The sequence below is a fragment of the Oryzias latipes genome, chromosome 17 (assembly GCF_002234675.1).
Source record: "Oryzias latipes chromosome 17, ASM223467v1".
Taxonomy (NCBI): Eukaryota; Metazoa; Chordata; class Actinopteri; order Beloniformes; family Adrianichthyidae; genus Oryzias; species Oryzias latipes.
This window is the reverse complement of record NC_019875.2, coordinates 15,871,754-15,891,613: the sequence shown is the minus strand read 5'-3', so window position 1 is coordinate 15,891,613 and position 19,860 is coordinate 15,871,754. Positions and strand designations below refer to the sequence as shown.

Here is a 19,860-nt window from a genome sequence, read left to right as displayed (position 1 = left end):
CGAGTTCAGCGCCTCCGATGAGTGACAGTTTCAAAAGAAGAGGATGGGGAGGGGAGGGGGCGGGGGCGGGACACCCGCCCCTCAAAAAACACCTGCGCGTCAAACAGTGGACGCGCCAAAGTCGTGCGCTCTGGCGCAATTGCGCACAAATGGAGGGCACTAGCGCGAAAGGTACAGCTCATAACAGTATCATAAACTGTGAGCGAATTAAAAAAAGGCGTGCTGTCGTCATCAGTTACTTCAATTATGTCAAACAATACCCCCAATACGCGCTATTTCAATTCGACAAGTGTGCTTTAATATAATAAAATTACACTCGAGAAACAAAGATTTACACACCAAACCACTAACTCTCGTCTCTTCATGGCTGTGCCAAGAGTTTCCATTTGGCACATCCGGACCTTCAAATTAAAGGATTCGAATCCACCTTAAAATCTCAGGGGAAAAAGTAACAAAACAATGAGCTGTTCAGATTTTATGATGTGGCTGAGACAGGTTTGATGTAATAAAGAGGTCTAAACTGTTCCATCCATGAACAACAATTTTAGGAGCTTTCGACCAGTGTCCTATTTTTAGTCACGTGACAGCAGTTGCACACTGGAAACACTTTAACCTCTGTGAAGTGGAGCCACACGCTTGCTTGCAGGATGGTTTGCGTCTGAGTGCTCCGGGAATTTGTACAAGGGGAGCCGGACAGGCTACTGACGACATTTTTATCAAAGGAAAAATGTCCTCGCCAGGGTCCAGACGGAATAGTTGCCGTGCGGTCGCGTGCGGCACCCGGTTGTCATCCGAGGGGAACACCCGCCGCCGGGGCTCTAGCGTGTCTTACCTGTCCTCTGGAGCGCAAACTGAAGATCTCTCCGTTAGTCTGAGTCAGCCTATAATCACTATCACGTTTCGCTTTTTGCTGGCGGTAGACCTGTGGCTCTCCAAGCGGCTGGGAGTGTGCGCCTGCGAGGAGTCTGCGTGGGGGAGCATACGACCCCTCGTGCGCCTTGTGGAGTTCTCTGGGCATGTCGTTCCTTGGCTCATCGGCACTGTGTACACTCTTCTTTGCAGGGAGAGTGTGGTGGAGCAGGAAATCATGCTTAATTTGTTTCTGGGTAAGAGATCAAATCTCAGGGTTAAAATTTCCACCTGCGTTCAGTTGTAAAAACTTCGGTGCATGCGCACTGGTTCCTTTCCAAATATATTTAACATCACTTGGGCAAAATGGTATTCATGGATTTAGAATTAGGACAAGTCTACGAGTTCATATCAAATTGATCATAAATTTGGTTGCATAAGTTTACATTTATCACTAGTTAGGTTATAAGTCTGTGCGTCTTTACGCACATATGTGCCAATATCAGAGCACAGCCTTTGGCAGCGATTGATCATGCCCATTTGAGATGTGGCCAAAAATGGCTGAAGACTTTAACCATTGAAGTAAAAAACACATAATCCTAAACTCACATTAGTGTATCCTACAAGACGTCCACCTTTAGGACCAACCTGTTGGTGCGCACCAAAATGAAGGGAGTAAGTGTTTATTCTCCTGAACTGATAATCTGACCACGACTCAAATACCATGGTCCATAGTCTATATGCATCCAGGTTATATTTGTTGAGTGACAGCTTCAAGTTCATGCGTTGTGCTGTTGTACTCTGTTGTCCTGTTGTTACATACCAGAGCTATTCTCGGCACTTAACAGCCGATTTAGGAAGGACAGGTGTTTTGGAAACATCGTGGCTGCTTACTGGCGCACACTGGCATAAGATATTAACGAGGTCAAGGGCTTTATATCTCCATCATTTTATTAAACTAAAGTTTTTTGTCACATCTTGCAAGGAGTAACTTTTAGCAGTTAATTGATGGGAAAATATGTATGAAAAAAATGAAGATTAGAAAAAAACATCCACCACCAAGGCAACTTAAAATATATTAATTGGGACAGAGAACGGTAAAAAACAAAACAAAAAAAACCCGAATGACTCGTTTAGATGTCCTCATTCTTGCCTTATTCAAAAAATAAAATGTATTTTTGTTGCTGTTTAATTAAGTATGTTTTTTATTTTTATATTCTGTTCAAGATTGTAATCTATTTAATATAACTCAGGTCAATTTTGTGTTGAAAAGTTAGTGGGAAAAATCGATTTTTATCAAATTATTTTCTTAAGTTATAAGTTATTATAGTCTAAAGGTAATTAATTCAATTAAAAGGAACGATGACTTAATATTACAAGATCATTTTTATACATGTTTTTCACATGCTAGAGAGGAAAGTCTGACGACATGGAACATTTTAGTTTAAAAACTGCCTCTCAACTGAAGTGGAACTCAAAAAGATCTTCAGAAGTTCATCCTATTATAGAATCTCAAATAATGATCCATGTTTGTTTTTCCTCCCCATAGCTCTCACGCTGGACCTTCTGCTGGTCAGAGCTGTCAAGACCCTGGTCAGACGTCGGACGCCTGCACAGAACCGCTCTGACATCCTCTCTGCCTTCTTTGTGGAGCGATACTCCTTCCCCTCAGGCCATGCCTCAAGAGCCGCCATGTGTGCCCGCTTCTTCCTCGCACAGATCGTGGACACAGCCTCCATGCGGGTTCTGGTTGTGAGCTGGGCCGCCCTGGTGAGCCTGTCCCGGCTGCTGCTCGCCAGACACTATGTGACAGATGTGGGCTTTGGCTTGGCCATGGGCTACTGCCAGTACAGCTTGGTGGAAAGGTTGTGGGTGACTTGGGACTGCCTGCAGGAGGTGCTGCTGATGCGACTCAGAGAGAGCTTCGACAGGGCTTACAGTGGACTCTGGACAGTGGACTGGAAACTCTAGCTCAGGCTCAGATGTGAGTCAGCCTGCGTGTGGGGGAAAAATGTGTGGCTTGAGATAATTCATAAAAACATTGCAATCCTTTATTTATTTTTAACCAGGATAAGTGTTTCAGGCCATGTTGAAAATACCAGCATCCTTTTAGAGACCCACTGGTGTTTTGGGTGTTTTTAACATGTTCTTGTGCCATTTTTCTGATGGAGGACATATATAAAGAAACTAAAGATTAAAATTGTATTTCTGAGTATTACTTTATTCAAATCATTGTGAATCAGGAGCAGACAAAAAATGCAGTCATAAAAAGAGCTTTTCTGTGACGTTGTAAATACATTGGATGCAAGCTCCCGGCTCCTTTCTGATGCATCCACTCTAGATGAAAAATAGATGGAAAGAAATGGTACTTAAGAAATGTACTTGTGATTGTTTGTTTGAGAAAAAAACAAATGAGATGCAGCTTGTTTGCACAATAACAAAAACTTTGTCTCATATAATAGTTTTGCATCTCACAGAGTTTTTTGTCTACCTGTAAAACTCCAACAACAAACTAAAGCAGTAGAGGTGCGCAGTGCTTCTTGATTTCAGTTTCATTTGTGGTTTCCCCCCCGAGCCTTTAGGATCCAGAGTGAGCAGCATGTTTGTGCATACAATGCTTGCGATGAGTCAATTTGCCTCCCGCCAAGTTTCCATCAGCTGCAGCAGAGTCCTCTGACTGCGATTAAACTCTAACACACCTCATCTCGTCTTACAGTGTTGATACGCTGAGCTGCCATCACCTCCTTTTTAACATACCAGCACAACCTCCAAACTCAACCGTGCAAACAGCACGTGCGCGATTTGAATTTTACATACTTAAGATGGCAAGAGGAGAAGACAGGATTTATTTGTGCAGGAACTTAAGTGGGGGCACATAAGTGTTGACAGCAGAGCTGGAAGACATACAATATATGTGCTGGTCCAGTCAGTTGTCTCTAGAGGATAGAGCAAAATAGTGATTGTAATGTGCTACAATGACAATGTGTTGTTGCTGCAAAGTTCTCTGTTAATGTCCTCACGGCTTCTTAAATCTCATCCATCAAGCTGTCAGTCTGCAGCATTTCGCTGGGTGCGTCAGGGGTCTTAAGCCACAATTTTAAGATGTTTGCTCTGAAAAATGGAAACTCATAAACAGAAGTCCTCCTTGTTTTACTGGACAGTATTTACCCTTTATGAATATGTGAAAATGATTGAACAGGTTCCTTTCGTTTGCTTATAGATCGCTCTGGTGTTATATTGTTAAGAATGGCATGTGCCGCTGTGGCTGCTTTTGTAGGCCAGTTGATGAACACACAAGTGGATGTCTGTACTGTCTTGTAATAAAGAACAAAAAACCTGCAGGGATTCCTCCGTTGTATTCCAACAGCACCCCACAGTGACCTCAAAAGTCTAACACACTGCAAAAACGGAATCTTAAGAAAGTAAAAAAGACCCTTGTTTAAAAAAATGTCCTTAAGGCCATGTTACACAGCCACTACCTACATTATCTGCATATTGCACAGATGTAAATTAATCATTTGTGAGGAAAAAATTAGAAAAGTTGTGGGTGTTATATGAAATTTTCACAGATGTATCATGAATGAACCATGTTAAAACCACGGAAGAAGTACAAATAAACCACGCAAAGAACACGTAAATACACGTAGAACATAAACTGTGCGGGATTATTGCAGTTTGTATGCAGTGCATTAGTGATTGTGTGTCAATTACGTGATTTTAGCATCATATGTGCGCCGTATGCGTGATATAAAAGTTATACATGGGTGGTAAATGAGTCAAAGTCTGTTAGACATACGTGGAACGGTCGTGGAAAACCACAAATTTGGGTATGAATAACATGAAAGCTTATTCATTGATATCAGGTAATAGAACTTATGTTTACGTAAGTCATTATTCTGTGAGCCTTTTTGTGTCAGACAAGAAGGATTCAGAACAAAACCAGAATTCTATATCAAAACCTTTAGTTAGAAATCCAAGGCTGGTTAGACACTGTGCTAAAATATAGCTCTGCGGTCAGACATAGACATGCACTAAAATATCTTTAAAGTATCTTTAAATTCATTCAAACCAAAAAAGGAAACAGTGGGAGAAAAAAAGGGTTTGAATTCTAAAGGGTGATTTATAGGGCAGTAAATCTGAAGCTTCTAGATTCTAAAACAGGTTAAATGAAGTTTTACATTGGTGTCAAAGATAGGGTCTGAATGCAAAAATGACCAACAAAACTGTCATGGTGCCTATGGCAGCTCTCCTCCCCCTCTGCTCTCTGCTCTGTTCCTGACTCTACCAGCTGCTTGCACTCACCTCATCATCCACCAGACCCACAAAAGGAGATCCAGAACCAGTATTCATCGCCAGATCGTTGCCCCTGATGGTGCTTAGTCTGGTCAATCTAAGTTTCTTAGTTCATGTATTCATGCCTTGTCTAATCTCATCCTTCGTCTCCAGGACAATCTAACCATGAGTGGTCGCCTGAGTATCCAGTCCTGGAACAAGAACTCCTCTGCCAAGCCTCAAAACCAGAATCGAACTCCAATCAAGCCACGAGCCATTGCTACCTCCAGTCACGCCACGATCCACGATCCACGACCCAGTCATCAGCCTCGACAAAACTACAAACCCGCTGAAGAGGGAAATAAATATTCACTCACCTTCTTCATCTGCGTGTTCCTTCCGGGTTCCAGCATCTGGGTCTGCTTCGCTTAGCGAGCCATGACAAAAGAAAAATGGCTTTTTCTGATGCATTTTTTTTATTTCAAAACAAAACAAAACAAAACACACCAACGTGTTTGTGAGGATTAGCAAAACTAAATAAAGCATATTTTAATAAATATAAAAATGGTCTGTACTGCTTGTTGCTTTGGGTGAGTATTAGCCTACACACAATCAAGGCTTTTAATATTTTCTCCAAATGTGCTCTGCTGTTTGGTTGAGCAGACAATTAAATTGTTAAAAGTTTCTGCAACTTAAAAACCAAAAGGTTTTAACATCTTTGTACATTTTAAAGAAAGACAATGTCTGTGATTTGTAAACTGGATACCAACAAAAACAAAGGATTGGAATTTCTAATGAAACAACTTTTCTGACAACTTCCACAATAAAAGTTTTATGCTCAATGCATTTGTCCTTTCTTCATAGCAAAGGCTGCTAGATGTTTAGTTTTAATTTCTCACTGAGATTGCTAATTTTTTATAGGGCTTTTCTGCCTAATTTAAGGCTCGAAGCATTTACAGTCACAGTCCCATTTACTCACACACACACATTCACACACCGATGGCGGCTCTGCTACCGAACACTTGCGCCAACCTATAACCACCAGAAGCAATGTAGGGGTTCAATGTGTTGCCCAAGGGCACTTTGACACAGGGTAGACAGGGTGGGAACCAAACCTGCAATCCTCCAATCAGTGGTCAACCACTCTGCACGACCGCCCATTTTAATCCTCCTTTCAAGACGGCCCTCACCTAAACAAACAGAATTGCTGCCATGATCATAAAAAGTAATGGTCAAATAATGATAATGAATGATTTAGATCACAGAAAAAGGCTGTAAAAATGTGTTTTTACTCATTTATTTTAGGAAATCTTGTTCTGACACTCTTGGCAGCAATTGAGCGGTAAGTGTTTGACATGCCTTAGGAAGAATTCTGTTTCACTCTATTTAAATTTCGCTTTGCAGGAAGGCGATGCAACCTAAATGACCTGCTTAAAGTAATTGAATAACATCGAATCGACTTCAAGTCCAGCCCTGGACCAAACCCCTGTGAGATGTTTGCATTTGTTTGTTGGAACCTTTAGAGGCTGATTAGCTGGTGGGTGGGGCCATTCTGGAGACTCCACAGGATTTTTAGCTTGAGATTGCAAATGGATTATCTGATGTTGTGATAGTCTGGGTCCTGAAACTGCAAAGCACCCACAACTTCCTATTTCTTGGTAGGTCTTTTTTCCTAAATGTGAAATTTGTTTAATGATGTCAGTTATTGACATGTGGCCATGCAAAAACTATCATACTCTCCGTATCCTTGAAGCATTTTAATGTTTCATTCAAAAAAACAGTAAGAGGTGATGAGTTACCAGACTTCTGCACTCATGGAATATTTCTGTCTTTTGCAGAATATTGACTGTTGTTTTTTAAATGATGATAGTATTTTATTCACATTATTTTATTTAACAGATAAAATGATATTTTACAAATGATCAGAGCGGCACAGATCTGCTTCTGTTTGTCATCATATCTTTTTTTCTTTCAATAATACATAGATGCAGATACAAAATAAAACACAATATAAGCCTCTCTTTGTTTGCCTTTAGTTGCCCCCATGCCGAGGCCTGCCCAGTCTGACATCGTACGTGACCATGTGGAAGTTGTCCCAAGCGTACAGCTTCCTGTGGGCGTAGTTGTAGTCCACCATGCTGTTGTAGCGGTACTTGTTCTTGAAGGGCACAGAGATGGCCCGCCCCTCACTGGTGGCTGTGTCAAACATAAAATTGATGGTGGTGTTCGTGGAGGCGTAGCTGGCCACCGTGTACAAGCGTCCACACACCATGAAGGCGTTGGCAACAGAGTTCTTCCTGATCTTGGTCTCCCAGCTCTCCTTTACCTGCAGACTCACTGGGTCCAACTGGGAAATGACAATGGCGCCTTTAGCCTTGTTTGTGCTGTAGATGGCCCACAGACCCTGCTCATCCACGGCGAGGTCAATGTCTGTGTAGCCCCCCCAGGAGTAAGGGTGCTGGCCATGAAAGCCAGCTTGAGGCAGATCCAGGCGAGATGCTACACTCTCAGATACCAGGTCGTAACGAATCAGCGTGCGGCTCCGTCTGCGTTGGTAGTAAAGCGAGCCTTTGTAGACGGTAGCACCTGTGCTTTCCACAGGCTCTGGCAGAACCAGAACTTTTGAGGGGAAGCCTTTGGAAAACTGCTCCATGTCTTCAAACATAAAGAGCTGACGCACATCTGTGCCCACTGCATCAATGCGCCACACAGTTTGGTTGGTGAAACTGGGGCCCCGAGGGTCGGGATCCTGCAGCCACACTCCATACTTTCCAGTGATACTCTCAGCTTTCCGGTGCAGCACAGGGTTTCCTACAGACAGTAACTCTCCACATCCTGAAGATAAAAAGGGAATTTTCTTCAGAAACAAATGGTTATAACTGCCTCTGCATCACCCAAAACATCACAGCATACCAGTGAAGCTCAGATTTCCCTCAGGAAGCAGGCGGGATGCAGGGAGCTCTGTCACCTCGGCCTTCATCTCCTGATAGGCATCATTCCTCAAATCATGTTGTACAGGGTCTGTGCGAGGCACAGTAGAGACAGTTTTTGATGTTGAAATTTACTTTTTAAAATTGTTTTGTGAACAAAACATCAACGAGGCAACACCATGGTTTCCAAAAAAATATTTTTGCTAATTGAAATGCTAAAAACCAGCAAGCAGAATCTAAAAAGAAGGGGTAAAGTTATAAATCTGCTCTTTCCACAGCTCCTTGACTAAAAACCTTGGATAGCTAAAGTTTCCTTTGAGGAAACGACGCAGTCCTTAGTTTGATTTTAACCTTTATTTGACCAGGTAAGTCAATTAAGGAACCAATTCTAATTCACAATAACGACCTAGATCTTTACACGAGACAAAAACATTAGAAAAGCAGAATGTAAAAACACCAAATTATTAAAATTATTAAAAGAATTGTTTTTGTATATTGGCTCCTTGAAGTGCATACCTTTGGCAGGTCTGTAATTGTACAGAGCTCCCTCGGAAGCCTCTGTCTGTTGGCAGGATCTCTGCCTGAGGCTCTCCGCCTCCCGCTCCAGCTCAGCCAGGCTGCTCTCCAGCTTCTGGACCTGCCGGCTCAAATGCTCCTTGTCCTGCTGCAGCTGGTTCCTTTCCCTAGTAACTAGGCTGTAAGCTTCCTGGAGACTCTCTTCTGCTCTCCCAGCACCGCGGCCTCCATCCGCTCCTTCAACCAGGCGACTGACCAGAGCTTCAACCAAGGTGAGCCGAGACAGGACTCCATTCAGTTCTTGTTTAGTGCTGCTTCCAGAGCAGCTGCTTTCCATTGGACTGGGTACAGTGAAGGTGTAATGGCAGCGTCCGTTGGGGTCATTAAGGCGGCTGAGAGAGGCTTGGTTTTGAGCCTGATTTCGGCAGAACAAGTAGAAGAAGTAGAGAGCTATTTGGAGCCACATTCTGGATCAGCTGATAAAGTAGATTGCAAAGATTTCTCCTCAACTTTCCCCACCTGATTCTCCTTGACCGTGCAGTTAAGTGTCTGGGGTCTTGCAGAACTCTCAGTTGAGTATTTATAAAGATTTCAAGGGGAGGGGTGCTGAGGTGCAGTGAGGGCTAAAAAGAGCTTGTGTAAAGGTTCACGTGTTTCTTTCCTTTTTTGTTTTGCAGGAGATCTGAGGAGTGCTGACTAATAGTAGATAATGTGAAAACCACGCTGTTTCCATGGAAAAATTAACTCACTATGTTTTTGGCTTCATGGAATTCTTCAGCAGCTGGAATGTTGTTTTGACCGGTTAAAAACTTTATGTGTCTAGCAGCCCGTGGCAGCACTTTTTGTTTACTTCCTTTTTCGCTAATAGCTTTTCCTACATGTATTTTTTTTTTATCAACCACCTGTATGATCAACTGAAAGGCTAGTTTATAACCTCAGCAGTTGGTGAAACTGTGGTTGCAGAGGAAGTTGTGTGAGGAAAACAGCATGATCACTCTCAAGACAAGACAGCGGTTCAGCCACTTCACAGCTGGTCAGATGTCTGGCACTGCAGGCTGTTTGGCTGGGACATTATCATACTATTTGAGAAAACGATCAAAGCATTCCTAAAAAAAAAACATGCTTCTGTGGAAAAAAGTCCAAATCCAAAAAGTTTGAATAAAAGAAATGACTATATATATTTCACCATATTTGCCTACCCTGCACAGTCCAACTGTATTCAAATATTATGATTTAAAATGAGAAAGAAATTGATCAATGGATTTATCCTCCTTTCTTTCCCTCCTTATGTGATTTTGTTGATGCCTACAGGACCTCTGTTGGGTCCTGCATACTTTGTCTGCTGTAAAATTATCCTGTCTGTTTTTAAGGCTGTAAAAAAGCACCAGGTTCCCACAAAGTTTGAGTCACAGAGGCGTGTCTGCATTATGTAACATGGCATTTGAGGAAACATTTGGAGGTGAGAGCAAGGCTCCTTTGTTGTGGGAATGAGATGATCACACGGAGACCCTGGAATGCAGCACCAGAGTGTTTGTAAGGTAAAGTGTTCCTCATGTTGAGCACAAAACACTCTGTAAAATGTCGTGTACTGAAGAAACATCTCAAAAACTGAGGTTTCAAACGGTTTCAATTGGATTTAAACCAAATTTCCTTTTTTTTCCTCCACACACATATATAACACATTATTTTCTGTGCTATATATTTTACTCCTCCTCTTAAAACTACATTTTTAAAACATGTAATTACCTTCAGTAAGCTACAGCTTGCAAATTAAAACATCGCATGATATGAACGCCCGAAACTTGATCCACAATTTAACTTAATAAGAAAAAAACAAAATAAAAATGTACTGAAATGATTACAATTTAAAAGCCCACATTTGATGCAAATATACATCAAACTGCTTCCGCTTCAATCTTAGCACAATTTAGCATCTACTTGAAAATAGAATAAAATGTGTTTTTTTTCAGTGTCGGAAATAAATTAGGTAAAGAAAAACTGTTTTAATTTGACAGATAAAGCTCTGACTATCCAAAAAACATCAATAAAATCCTTATTTGCAAGCTTGGACTGTTTGTGTCAACACTATGGTGACCTGTTACTGTCTTTTCTACACACCATAAAATGTATTGAAGAAAGACACGACAGCTTGGATTGTATTGGAAATGATTTAGTTCAAGCAATCAAAGCAGAAATTATACAAAAACAAGACATTTCAATTTGACTCTATACAAATATATAGCAAACATGTATAATTAGTCATGAAAATTGATTGCAAAAAACACATCATTCAAAAATGTATTCAAATAAGAAGTTTTTTTTAAAAAAGTACAATAAGAACCTACACCTGAAAGAACCGAGGTCTCTTTTTATTTGGCCACATGTGGCAGATGTTAAAACTGCTGAATAAAAGTTTAAAGTCCCCCCCCCCCCCCCCCCCCCCCCCAGCCTTTTACTGGTGCAACAAAAATGGCGAGCAATATTTGAGCTATCCAGCAGTACTCAGATGCCAGCTCAGATGAGGAAAACGAAGATGTACCGGTACATTGATCTATTTTTCTGCAAGTGGATGAGAATGGAACTTGTGGTTTGCAGTAGTAGCTTCTACATCACAACTACAAGCTTTGTTTGAACTGCATTATTTTTGTCAGTACTGATTCCCTTTGTCACAATGATTTGAACAAAGAGATACTCAGAAATGCAATGTTAAGCTTAGTTTTTCTAATATATGTCCAATATCATGAGAAAACAGGACTTTCATTGGAGTGGGTCTTTAAATTGGCGCCTTCTCTTCTAAAATTTTTGCATATACAGTATGTCATATTGTAAAAGATAAAAAGCAAAAAACAGAAGACTGACATGCAGTACCATATGTTATGGTATGTTAGCTTAACTTGCCTTTGAGTTGTAGGTTTATCTTCAAGCTAAGCTAACAAGTAGCGGCCAACGTGAGAACTAACAAGTCTTTTACTGGGAATAAAAATAAATTCTTATGAAACCAGATAACAAATGAACTAAAAGCTGAATTAACCCTAAAGCACTGGCAGTTTTATTCCCTGATGGTACATTTTACTCATGTGTTTGGATAGGACAATGTTATGCAATATAATGAAAAAAACATGGCAAGACTGTAGTGGTCATAGCCTCACCAAAAACAGTGATATCATGTTACAATTGAGAACAGTTCAGTTCAGCAAGTAAGAACCTTCATGTGCTTGCCAGACATTTTTTTTTATTGGTGGGGACTCTTGCACAACACATTTTTAGTTGTGTGTGCGTGGGTTGGGTCTGTCTGACTTGTGCGTGTAAAATGTTATACAGGCACGAAGGACTACCCTGCAGACCAGAGTTAACAGCCTTGAAAGCAGCCTCAGCCTTTGGAGCAGGTCATGAGTCACCATTAAAAACCGAAACAATAGGCCTCAATGCTCCAGACCATTCACCATGACCAGAATTTTTATGATTTTTATATTAAGGAAAAAGCATATGAAATTATGAACTCTGGATAGGTTTAATCTACTAAAGATCAAACCTATTATATTTGATTTATAGTAAAAATTGAATCATAATGAAATCTGAAAACAATAACGGGACCAACACTGCCCTTTGGTTGGGAAAATGTGTTGCTCGTCTGCAAAAATTATCAAGCTGTCACCACAAATGTCACACCCACACAATTGAAACCTATGGTGTGGTGACGTACATTGGTAAGTCATGGAGGTGTTGCACAGCTGACAGAGTGACATGAGAGCAAATTTCCCAAAGTGAAACATAACCATGGGATCTCGCTTAGGTCAATCATGGGACAGTTCTAACTCTCCATTGGAACTTTGTGCGTTTGCAGTTTTACAGTCAAACTATTAGACCTTCCTGTTGCATGCTGTCAAGAAATGTTGTTCACTGCCATGAATGAATTTCTGTCAGAGTTCTTTTCTTTCTTTTTTTAAAAAAAGAAAAAAACAAATCACTGTTTATGATAAAAGCTCAGCATTTTTGCAGCTGCCTTGTTTTTAGTGCCATCTGACTCCAACTAAGATCTGTGTCTAAATACAGAGTGTCAAAATAATGTCACCTCTGCACAGTAATTCTAACAAAGTCCCTTCTTGGAGAAAAGCCTCTTTCAAGTGTGCTCCTTTTAAGTAGGCAGGTTTATGGGATTCCTGTACAATGAGCTATTCCACTAAAGCTTGTTTTCCTTCTCACTGCCAGGTCTGCTGATGACTTTTCCAGAGCTGGAAATTCTAGTTAAAATACAGAGAAAATCAAAATTTTCACCAGTTGCAGCATATTTTACTCCACATAAGATTTGAAACTATTCACACAAGAGAATAAACTGTTCAGTAAATACAAATTACATTAAGGCAAATGTGCTCTGGATACCTAACTATTTTGTATAGAAACTTCATAAAGGTGATTACTCAGTTGAATAAAATGAAAACAATAAACGAAAAGTATAGGCGTTTGCCCAATATTTGGGCAACTCAGTGGCCAATGCTGAGTGTTACATTGCACATAAACACTTAGAAATGTGTACAAACTGATTTTTGGAAATCAATCTTTGTCTAGCTTTAGCATTTTTACATTAAATAACAACCTTGATCAAATAAAAAGCTTAAAAATGCAATGTTGCATTTTCAAAATCCACAACATCTGGTTTTAGTAAAATAAATAAATGAATAAAATGTTCCAAACTAAAGGTTTTTCCAGAGAGACGTACAAATTTACCTGATTACAGTTACCCAGACCTAAATCCTTCTACTTTCCAAGACAGAAATACTTCTAATATTTACCATTTGATGCTAATCATACACTAAAGCAAATTTGTAGATAGGACATATATATCTCCTTTCAAATGATTGCTACAGTATTTGTCTACAGCAAAAAAAAAGTTCAAAGGTTGTGCGCATGTTTTTTTAAACCATTATTTAAACTAGAAAGTCCGACTGAGATCCACAGATCTCCTTTTCAAGAGAGTACTGGCCAAGAGACAGATTACAACCGAAGACATTTTATACAATTAAAAATACATTTCAAAACAGCAACATGCTATTGGTTTCATCTCCAGGTCTTTCAGAATGACATCAAACCAAGACAAAGGTGTGAGATGTGGTAGTTGAATTGCCCTTTGCAGAGAAATCCAGTCCGTGGTGTCTGATACTGAAAAGTCATCTTTGCCTTTGCTGCCTCGGCACTGGGGACAAACTGTGAGTATACATCCTGGGAGCTGAGAGCCTAAGGTCTGTCAAGTCTCTGCTGAAGACTCACACTCAGGTATGAAGGGAACAGCCCAATGAGTCCCTTATATAAATCTATATATGAGCCAATGAGCTCCCAAAGGAGGCCATCCAACTCACAACTACACATCACAGTTATGAGTTTGTGCACCAGAGTTTGCTCTGAAATGTAAAGAAGCATGAAAAACTGAATCAAACATGTGTAAAGCCTGGACTGGGGCATGTGTGTGTAAAATATCCCTGTAATCCAACACAGGAAGAAACGTTGCTGCAACAAGTCTCCTCTTTGCATGGAAAGGAAAATCAAATTTGTGTCTGAAATAGAAAATTAACTTAAGACGACATTATTATTATTTATTTATTATTATAACTAAATAGTTAACATGAAGCTTAAAAGACAAGTTATTGATTAATAAACCCAAATATCTGAAAACATTAGCAACTTAAGTGAGCCATCATTAGTGACTATGTGGGTTGTGTTCCTCTGCTTGCTTTTACTATTAGAAAATAACATTACTTTAGTGTTGCTCTGAAAAATGTTAAAAAGTCGTTAATGCATTTTGTAATTTGTTTATGGCATCATGGATATAGCTGGAATAGAATAAACACTCATGTCATCAGCATAAAAATGACCCACTTTATTTATATAAACTCCAAACTTTTATTCAGCAGTTTTAACATCTGCCACATGTGGCCAAATAAAAAGAGACCTCGGTTCTTTCAGGTGTAGGTTCTTATTGTTCTTATTTGAATACATTTTTGAATGATGTGTATTTTGAACGTATGTGTTTTTTGCAATCAATTTTCATGACTAATTATACATGTTTGCTATATATTTGTATAGAGTCAAATTGAAATGTCTTGTTTTTGTATAATTTCTGCTTTGATTGCTTGAACTAAATCATTTCCAATAAAATCCAAGCTGTCGTGTCTTTCTTCAATACATTTTATGGTGTGTAGAAAAGACAGTAACAGGTCACCATAGTGTTGACACAAACAGTCCAAACTTGCAAAGCCTAGATCTTACTCTGGTTTCAGGGGATTTTAACCATTCAACCTGTATGTTTAAAAACACTATTTGTTATTTTCATCAAAAAAGTGAAATATGTAAACACCGTGGAAGAGATTTGCTCTAAAGTGGAGTCAGGCTACAGGACCAAATCAAAACCACACCTGGTTTGCACTGACAGCTCCCATTTCCCTTTAAAATGTGATCTGACTGTACTTCTGGGGACTGTTAGAACTCATTAGTGAATTGCAGATGCAGGGAGGCTGCTTTGAAACAATAACTGCTTGTGAACACCACGGGCTGGTGGAGTTTAATGACTCTGCTTTGAATTTTAACTCGCGGTCAGGGGATACAGGTGTGGCATTCGTGACATGTGGCCGATCCATTTCAACTGCAGAAAGCAAACAGGTTTTTATGCATATAAGCATTTGGGTGTGTTTTTATAAGCACAAAAAAATTGCAGAGAAAATTCACAAGTCATCATATGCCTATTGCTGCCCTGTTTAAACACAGACAACACTGCTTGATGCCAGCAACTTAAGTTATCTTTTTTATTCTTTTGTTTGTACCTGAAAACACACAATTGGGGTCAAGCAGACTCAAGACAACCTTCTTTTTATCTCCATGAGACTATGAGGCTTTTGAAGCTGAAGAAAAACAAGGTAGATATTTTAATCAAAGAGGATAAACTTAATACTCAAATAAAGATATAGGATTAAAAAATGCAATTGCATTAAGCAAAATAATAAAAAAATAGGGAATTTGAATTGTAAAAGCGCCACCGGTCATAATTCAGATTGTGTGTACATCACTATTTTTTTTTTGTATTAGTGGGAACATTTTTTTTAGATTTTGATCATATATACACAGTTTCCTCTTTTAGTATCATATAAACAGTCAGAAACTTGGGACGGTTTATTAACTGTGATCATTGGCAGTCTGAATCACTAATGTGTGGTTGGAGACACCCTGGACAGGAAAATAGATAAAAACCTTGAATGTGGAAGGTAAATTACTGTTTGCTGGCAGAAAACATATAGTGTTCTTTGGGGAGAGGTCACCTATGGTAACTAGTTTGACTCCTACTGTTAACTACAGCTTCAGTCCATAGAGACAGTATCACAGTGGAGGTAAATGACTGCTGTCAAACACAAGGAAGGTCCAAAGACCAGATGGTAACTGTGGCTGCCTGGTGAAGCACTGACGCAAATTTGCAGATGCAAATTTTAAATCATTTGGGCTTTATGTGTGTTTGTTTATTTTCATTTGTCATGCTTCTTTTTTTCCAAGGAGAACTCACTTTTGTTGTGCTTGTTAAATGAATTAATATTAAATCCACGGAGGATTAAAATGAAATTTTTGTTTGAGATCCTATCACATTTTTCAGGTGTTTAAATGTCATCTGTACCAGCAGGGGGAGCTGTTGCCTTCCAGCTATTCCACTTCCTGCATTTACAGTGTTTGTGTGTGTTTAGGTTTGTGTAGGTGCTGTGCCCAGGAAAAAAAGTGTTAAATAAAAAACAATGCTCCATTATATTATCTGAAGCAAATCTTTTTCTCTCTCAAAAATCTGTTTTTATTTCTAACATACCGGTAAGTGAAACAATCCTTTTACACGCCTATCAAGATTCTGTTTAGCTATGCTAACATTTTCCTTTAAAATTAAAAAAAAACAAATGAAGTTCTATAAAGGACAGCGGCAAACATTAATATAGGCTCAATTTATTTTTACATGTGATGCTTTCCACTCTATAATAATTAGTCCTGGTAATGATAAAAAAAACATTTGATCTCATCATATTTTTAACCCTTGTGCTATCTTAGATGACCCCACCCTTACATTGACGTGTTCTCCCTACCATGACAAAGGTGGATAAAGGTGGAAAGATTTCATGTAATCCATGGACACCAGTGAAGATCACAAATCATTGAAGATAAAAGGTTCAGAGCACTGTCTATTGGGTCTAGATGACCCAACTCCCAATGTTAAAGTGCCTAGGATAGCACAAGGGTTAAATGTATAATGTACAAAAGAAGAGAGTGCTTAAAATTTTCATTTTGAACCTTGAGGTCAGATATTTCTCTTAAGATGCCCCAGATGAAAAACCTGCTTTGAGTGCAGAATCAGCTGCATTTTTTGGCCTGAGATATTGTCCTGCAAACCAGCTGCTGTCCCACATATGAGGTACAACAAGAAAAAAGAAGCAGTCCCTAGCAATAAAAAAAAAAGCATATTCACTTGACATGCTCTTCCTCAGGTTAAAATGTTAGCTGCAGGTGAAGCAAATTGACACAACCAGACCAGACTCACAATTTCTAAAAATAGTTTTCCTTTCTCTTCTGATAGACTAAATCTATGACCTTGGCCATGTCAGTCCATGATCATGTACTGATATGTAGTAAGATAAAAATAGAGTAGTGGTAAAGATTTCGCTGACAGGAAAACTTGTAATTAACCATAGCCTGCATAAAGGACAACAAAGCAAAAAAACATTGGTTTTTGAAAATAAAAAAGCAAAAAGAACCGAAATAATGTCACTCGGAAAATAACTGGCAGAAGTTGACACTGACATAAAGGCATTTTTTCTGAATAATTTTCACTTAGACAATTTGACAATTATTTTCATTTTCTATGCTTTATTTTCTCTTTTCTTTTTATCTTTTGTGTGACAGAAGAGTGTCAGCACGACTCAAAGGAAAGGTGTACAAGACAGTGATGAGACCAGCTCTGCTCTATGGGTTAGAGACGGTAGCAGTGAGACAGAGACAAGAGGCTGAGATGGAGGTAGCGGAGATGAAGATGTTGAGGTTCTCCTTAGGAGTGACCAGGTTAGACAGGATAAGGAACGAGTACATCAGAGGGACGGCTCATGTTGCCTGTGTTAGCGACAAAGTCAGAGAAGCCAGACTGAGATGGTTTGGACATGTTCAGAGGAGGGATAGTGGATATATTGGTAGAAGGATGTTGGAGATGGAGCTGCCTGGCAGGAGGGCAAGAGGACGGCCAAAGAGGAGATATATGGATGTCTTAACAGAGGACATGAAGTTAGCTAATGTTAGGGTAGAAGATGTCCATGACAGAGTGAGGTGGAAAAGGATGATTTGCTGTGGCGACCCCTGATGGGAAAAGCCTAAAGAGAAAGATGATTTTCTCTTGTATGCGACCTTTTGGTTTGTAAACAATTGTAATAGTTCTATTAAAAATCCAAGTTAAATACAAAAAAAAATAAATATCTTATTTGTTTATAGGATTGTGTTTAGTCTACTGTTTGCTGCCATCTAGTGCTCAACGCGCATGCGTCGTCAGGTCTGAGGCCTGTCCACGATGACAAGGGTAAATACCAACAACATTTGTTTTCTTTTCCCGCACAGCTGAACCTGATCCCCCCTTTCACACACAGTGAACTGTTTTTGATGACGTGTTGACCTTGGCGTCGTTGGATGAAAGCGCATCTCCCACAGGCGCAGATGTTGACCCGTGAGAGGTTAAGACAGAGTGGCACAGAACATTCCGCATGAGCGCATCCACCAGCCTCCGCCTGCAGTGACAACCAAGGACCAGGCGTCATCCCTCCCTCCCAGCCACCATAAGCTTTGCAGACATGATCTACCCCGTTACAGGCCGCACGGCTGCAGTGTCTAACAGTGATTGTGATGCGCAAAGTGACATGGCGTGACTGCTATGGCCGTGTCCTACGTGAAATGTCGGGAGAATTGACGGCAGCTGCCCTATGCGGGGATCTGGGAGGGCGCGCATCCTCCTCTTCTTCCTTTGCAGCGATGCGCAGCCGTGCCGCATGACTCACGACGGCCGTGATGGCGTGTATGTAAACAGGGGGCGGGTTCAGGTAAGCCTAACTTGTACCTGGGCAGCCAATGCTGCGTCGCCTCTCCCCTCCTCCGTTCCAATCCCCTCGTTCCCATTGGTCTACCGCCGCGTCGGTTCGTCGTAGCAGCGAGGCGCAGCCTGGCAATTACATCGGAGAAAAAGAGGAAAGGGGTGGGGATGGTGGGTGAATGATTAATCTGTCCAAGACGAATTTCTGTTCGGAATAAGAACACTTTGAAATTCAAGCGAACCCCCTCCCTCCCGCAGGAGAACGCGCTGTTTCTTTTACGCGCGGAGAGCATCTGCGCCGCCGGAGCAGGCGGTGCTTGTGGAATCGTGCGCGGTTGCTTGGCGCTCGTCTTTGCTGCTTTGATCTGCGCGTCGGTTCAGCACTGGACAGCGACCGGGACCGTCATTCTGAGAACAGCAGAAGGATCCTGAGGCGGGGTGAGGTGCCAGCAACACCACGCCGCATTCCCCGCTGCGCGTTTTGCCTGCGCAGTTTTCGTCTTGGGGCATTAAATCAGCCCCGCACGTATGCGCATGTATTGAATGTGATTTAGCGCTGGACGCTGTGGAGACATGGAGCCTGTGGAGCCTCGCTTGCCAAATGCCCTTGACAGCGAAGGCTACGTGCGCTCCATTGCTCGTCTGTTGCGCGTCTGTTTCAGAATGAGAGGTCCAACAAAATAAATAATATGTCCTTTTTTCATCACTTTATTTTTTTCTGCACAGTCGCTCCGACCCACTGGCTCGGGGCAATGCGCGGCTAGGAGGCTTCCCTACACCAACAGCCGCCACTGAAGCCCTGGATTAATATAGCAGCGCCACATCCCCCTCCCTCCACTTGCTGATCCCAAGTCCTCCAACTAAAGGCACCATGGGAAATCGTGGCATGGAAGAGCTGATCCCGTTGGTCAACAAGCTGCAGGATGCCTTCACCTCCATTGGCCAAGCCTGCAACCTGGACTTGCCGCAGATCGCGGTGGTCGGCGGTCAAAGCGCAGGAAAGAGCTCCGTGCTGGAGAACTTTGTTGGCAGGTAAAGTTGACCATCACCGGAAATAGGATAATCCTTTTTTCCTTTAACCTTGAGCGTGACATAAGGAGTATTATTTGCAGCAGATCTGTCTGCAGAGTAAGTTCAAACATTCTTTGCCCTGCAAAGTCACAGCAGAGACATCTCCATTTGTGTTCCCATCTTTTTATGAACCCACTGATT

At 40.9% G+C, this 19,860-nt stretch overlaps 3 protein-coding genes across 4 annotated transcripts in view; 2 read left to right on the top strand and 1 right to left on the bottom strand.

The window, feature by feature from the left end:
* Nucleotides 1–190: 190 nt before the first annotated feature.
* On the top strand, nucleotides 191–5,963 carry LOC101173172 (phospholipid phosphatase 6-like). 2 transcript variants are annotated; one of them, XM_011486473.3, is made up of 3 exons: nucleotides 191–1,106; nucleotides 2,399–2,619; nucleotides 5,296–5,963. In XM_011486473.3, the coding sequence occupies exons 1-3, from the start codon at nucleotides 728–730 to the stop codon at nucleotides 5,551–5,553; spliced, it is 858 nt and encodes a 285-aa protein (XP_011484775.1). In that variant the 5' UTR covers nucleotides 191–727; the 3' UTR covers nucleotides 5,554–5,963. The 2 variants fall into 2 exon arrangements, with proteins under 2 accessions (XP_011484775.1, XP_004079115.1); XM_004079067.4 differs by having other exon boundaries at nucleotides 2,399–2,833; nucleotides 5,296–5,513.
* Nucleotides 5,964–6,863: 900 nt separating this feature from the next.
* On the bottom strand, nucleotides 6,864–9,209 carry LOC101172528 (myocilin). Its single transcript, XM_004078977.4, has 3 exons — nucleotides 8,568–9,209; nucleotides 8,035–8,142; nucleotides 6,864–7,956 (listed from the first exon to the last, which is right to left on the bottom strand). Exons 1-3 carry the CDS (start codon nucleotides 9,031–9,033, stop codon nucleotides 7,154–7,156), a joined length of 1,377 nt encoding a protein of 458 aa, XP_004079025.1. The 5' UTR covers nucleotides 9,034–9,209; the 3' UTR covers nucleotides 6,864–7,153.
* A 9,542-nt stretch (nucleotides 9,210–18,751) lies between these two features.
* Nucleotides 18,752–19,860, top strand: part of dnm3 (dynamin 3) — a 28,963-nt gene continuing 27,854 nt past the window's right edge. Inside the window, exons 1-2 of the mRNA XM_023965739.1 lie at nucleotides 18,752–19,086; nucleotides 19,375–19,680. Coding sequence (XP_023821507.1) covers nucleotides 19,520–19,680 — 161 coding nt within the window. The 5' untranslated portion in view covers nucleotides 18,752–19,086; nucleotides 19,375–19,519. The remainder of the gene's footprint in view (nucleotides 19,087–19,374; nucleotides 19,681–19,860) is intronic.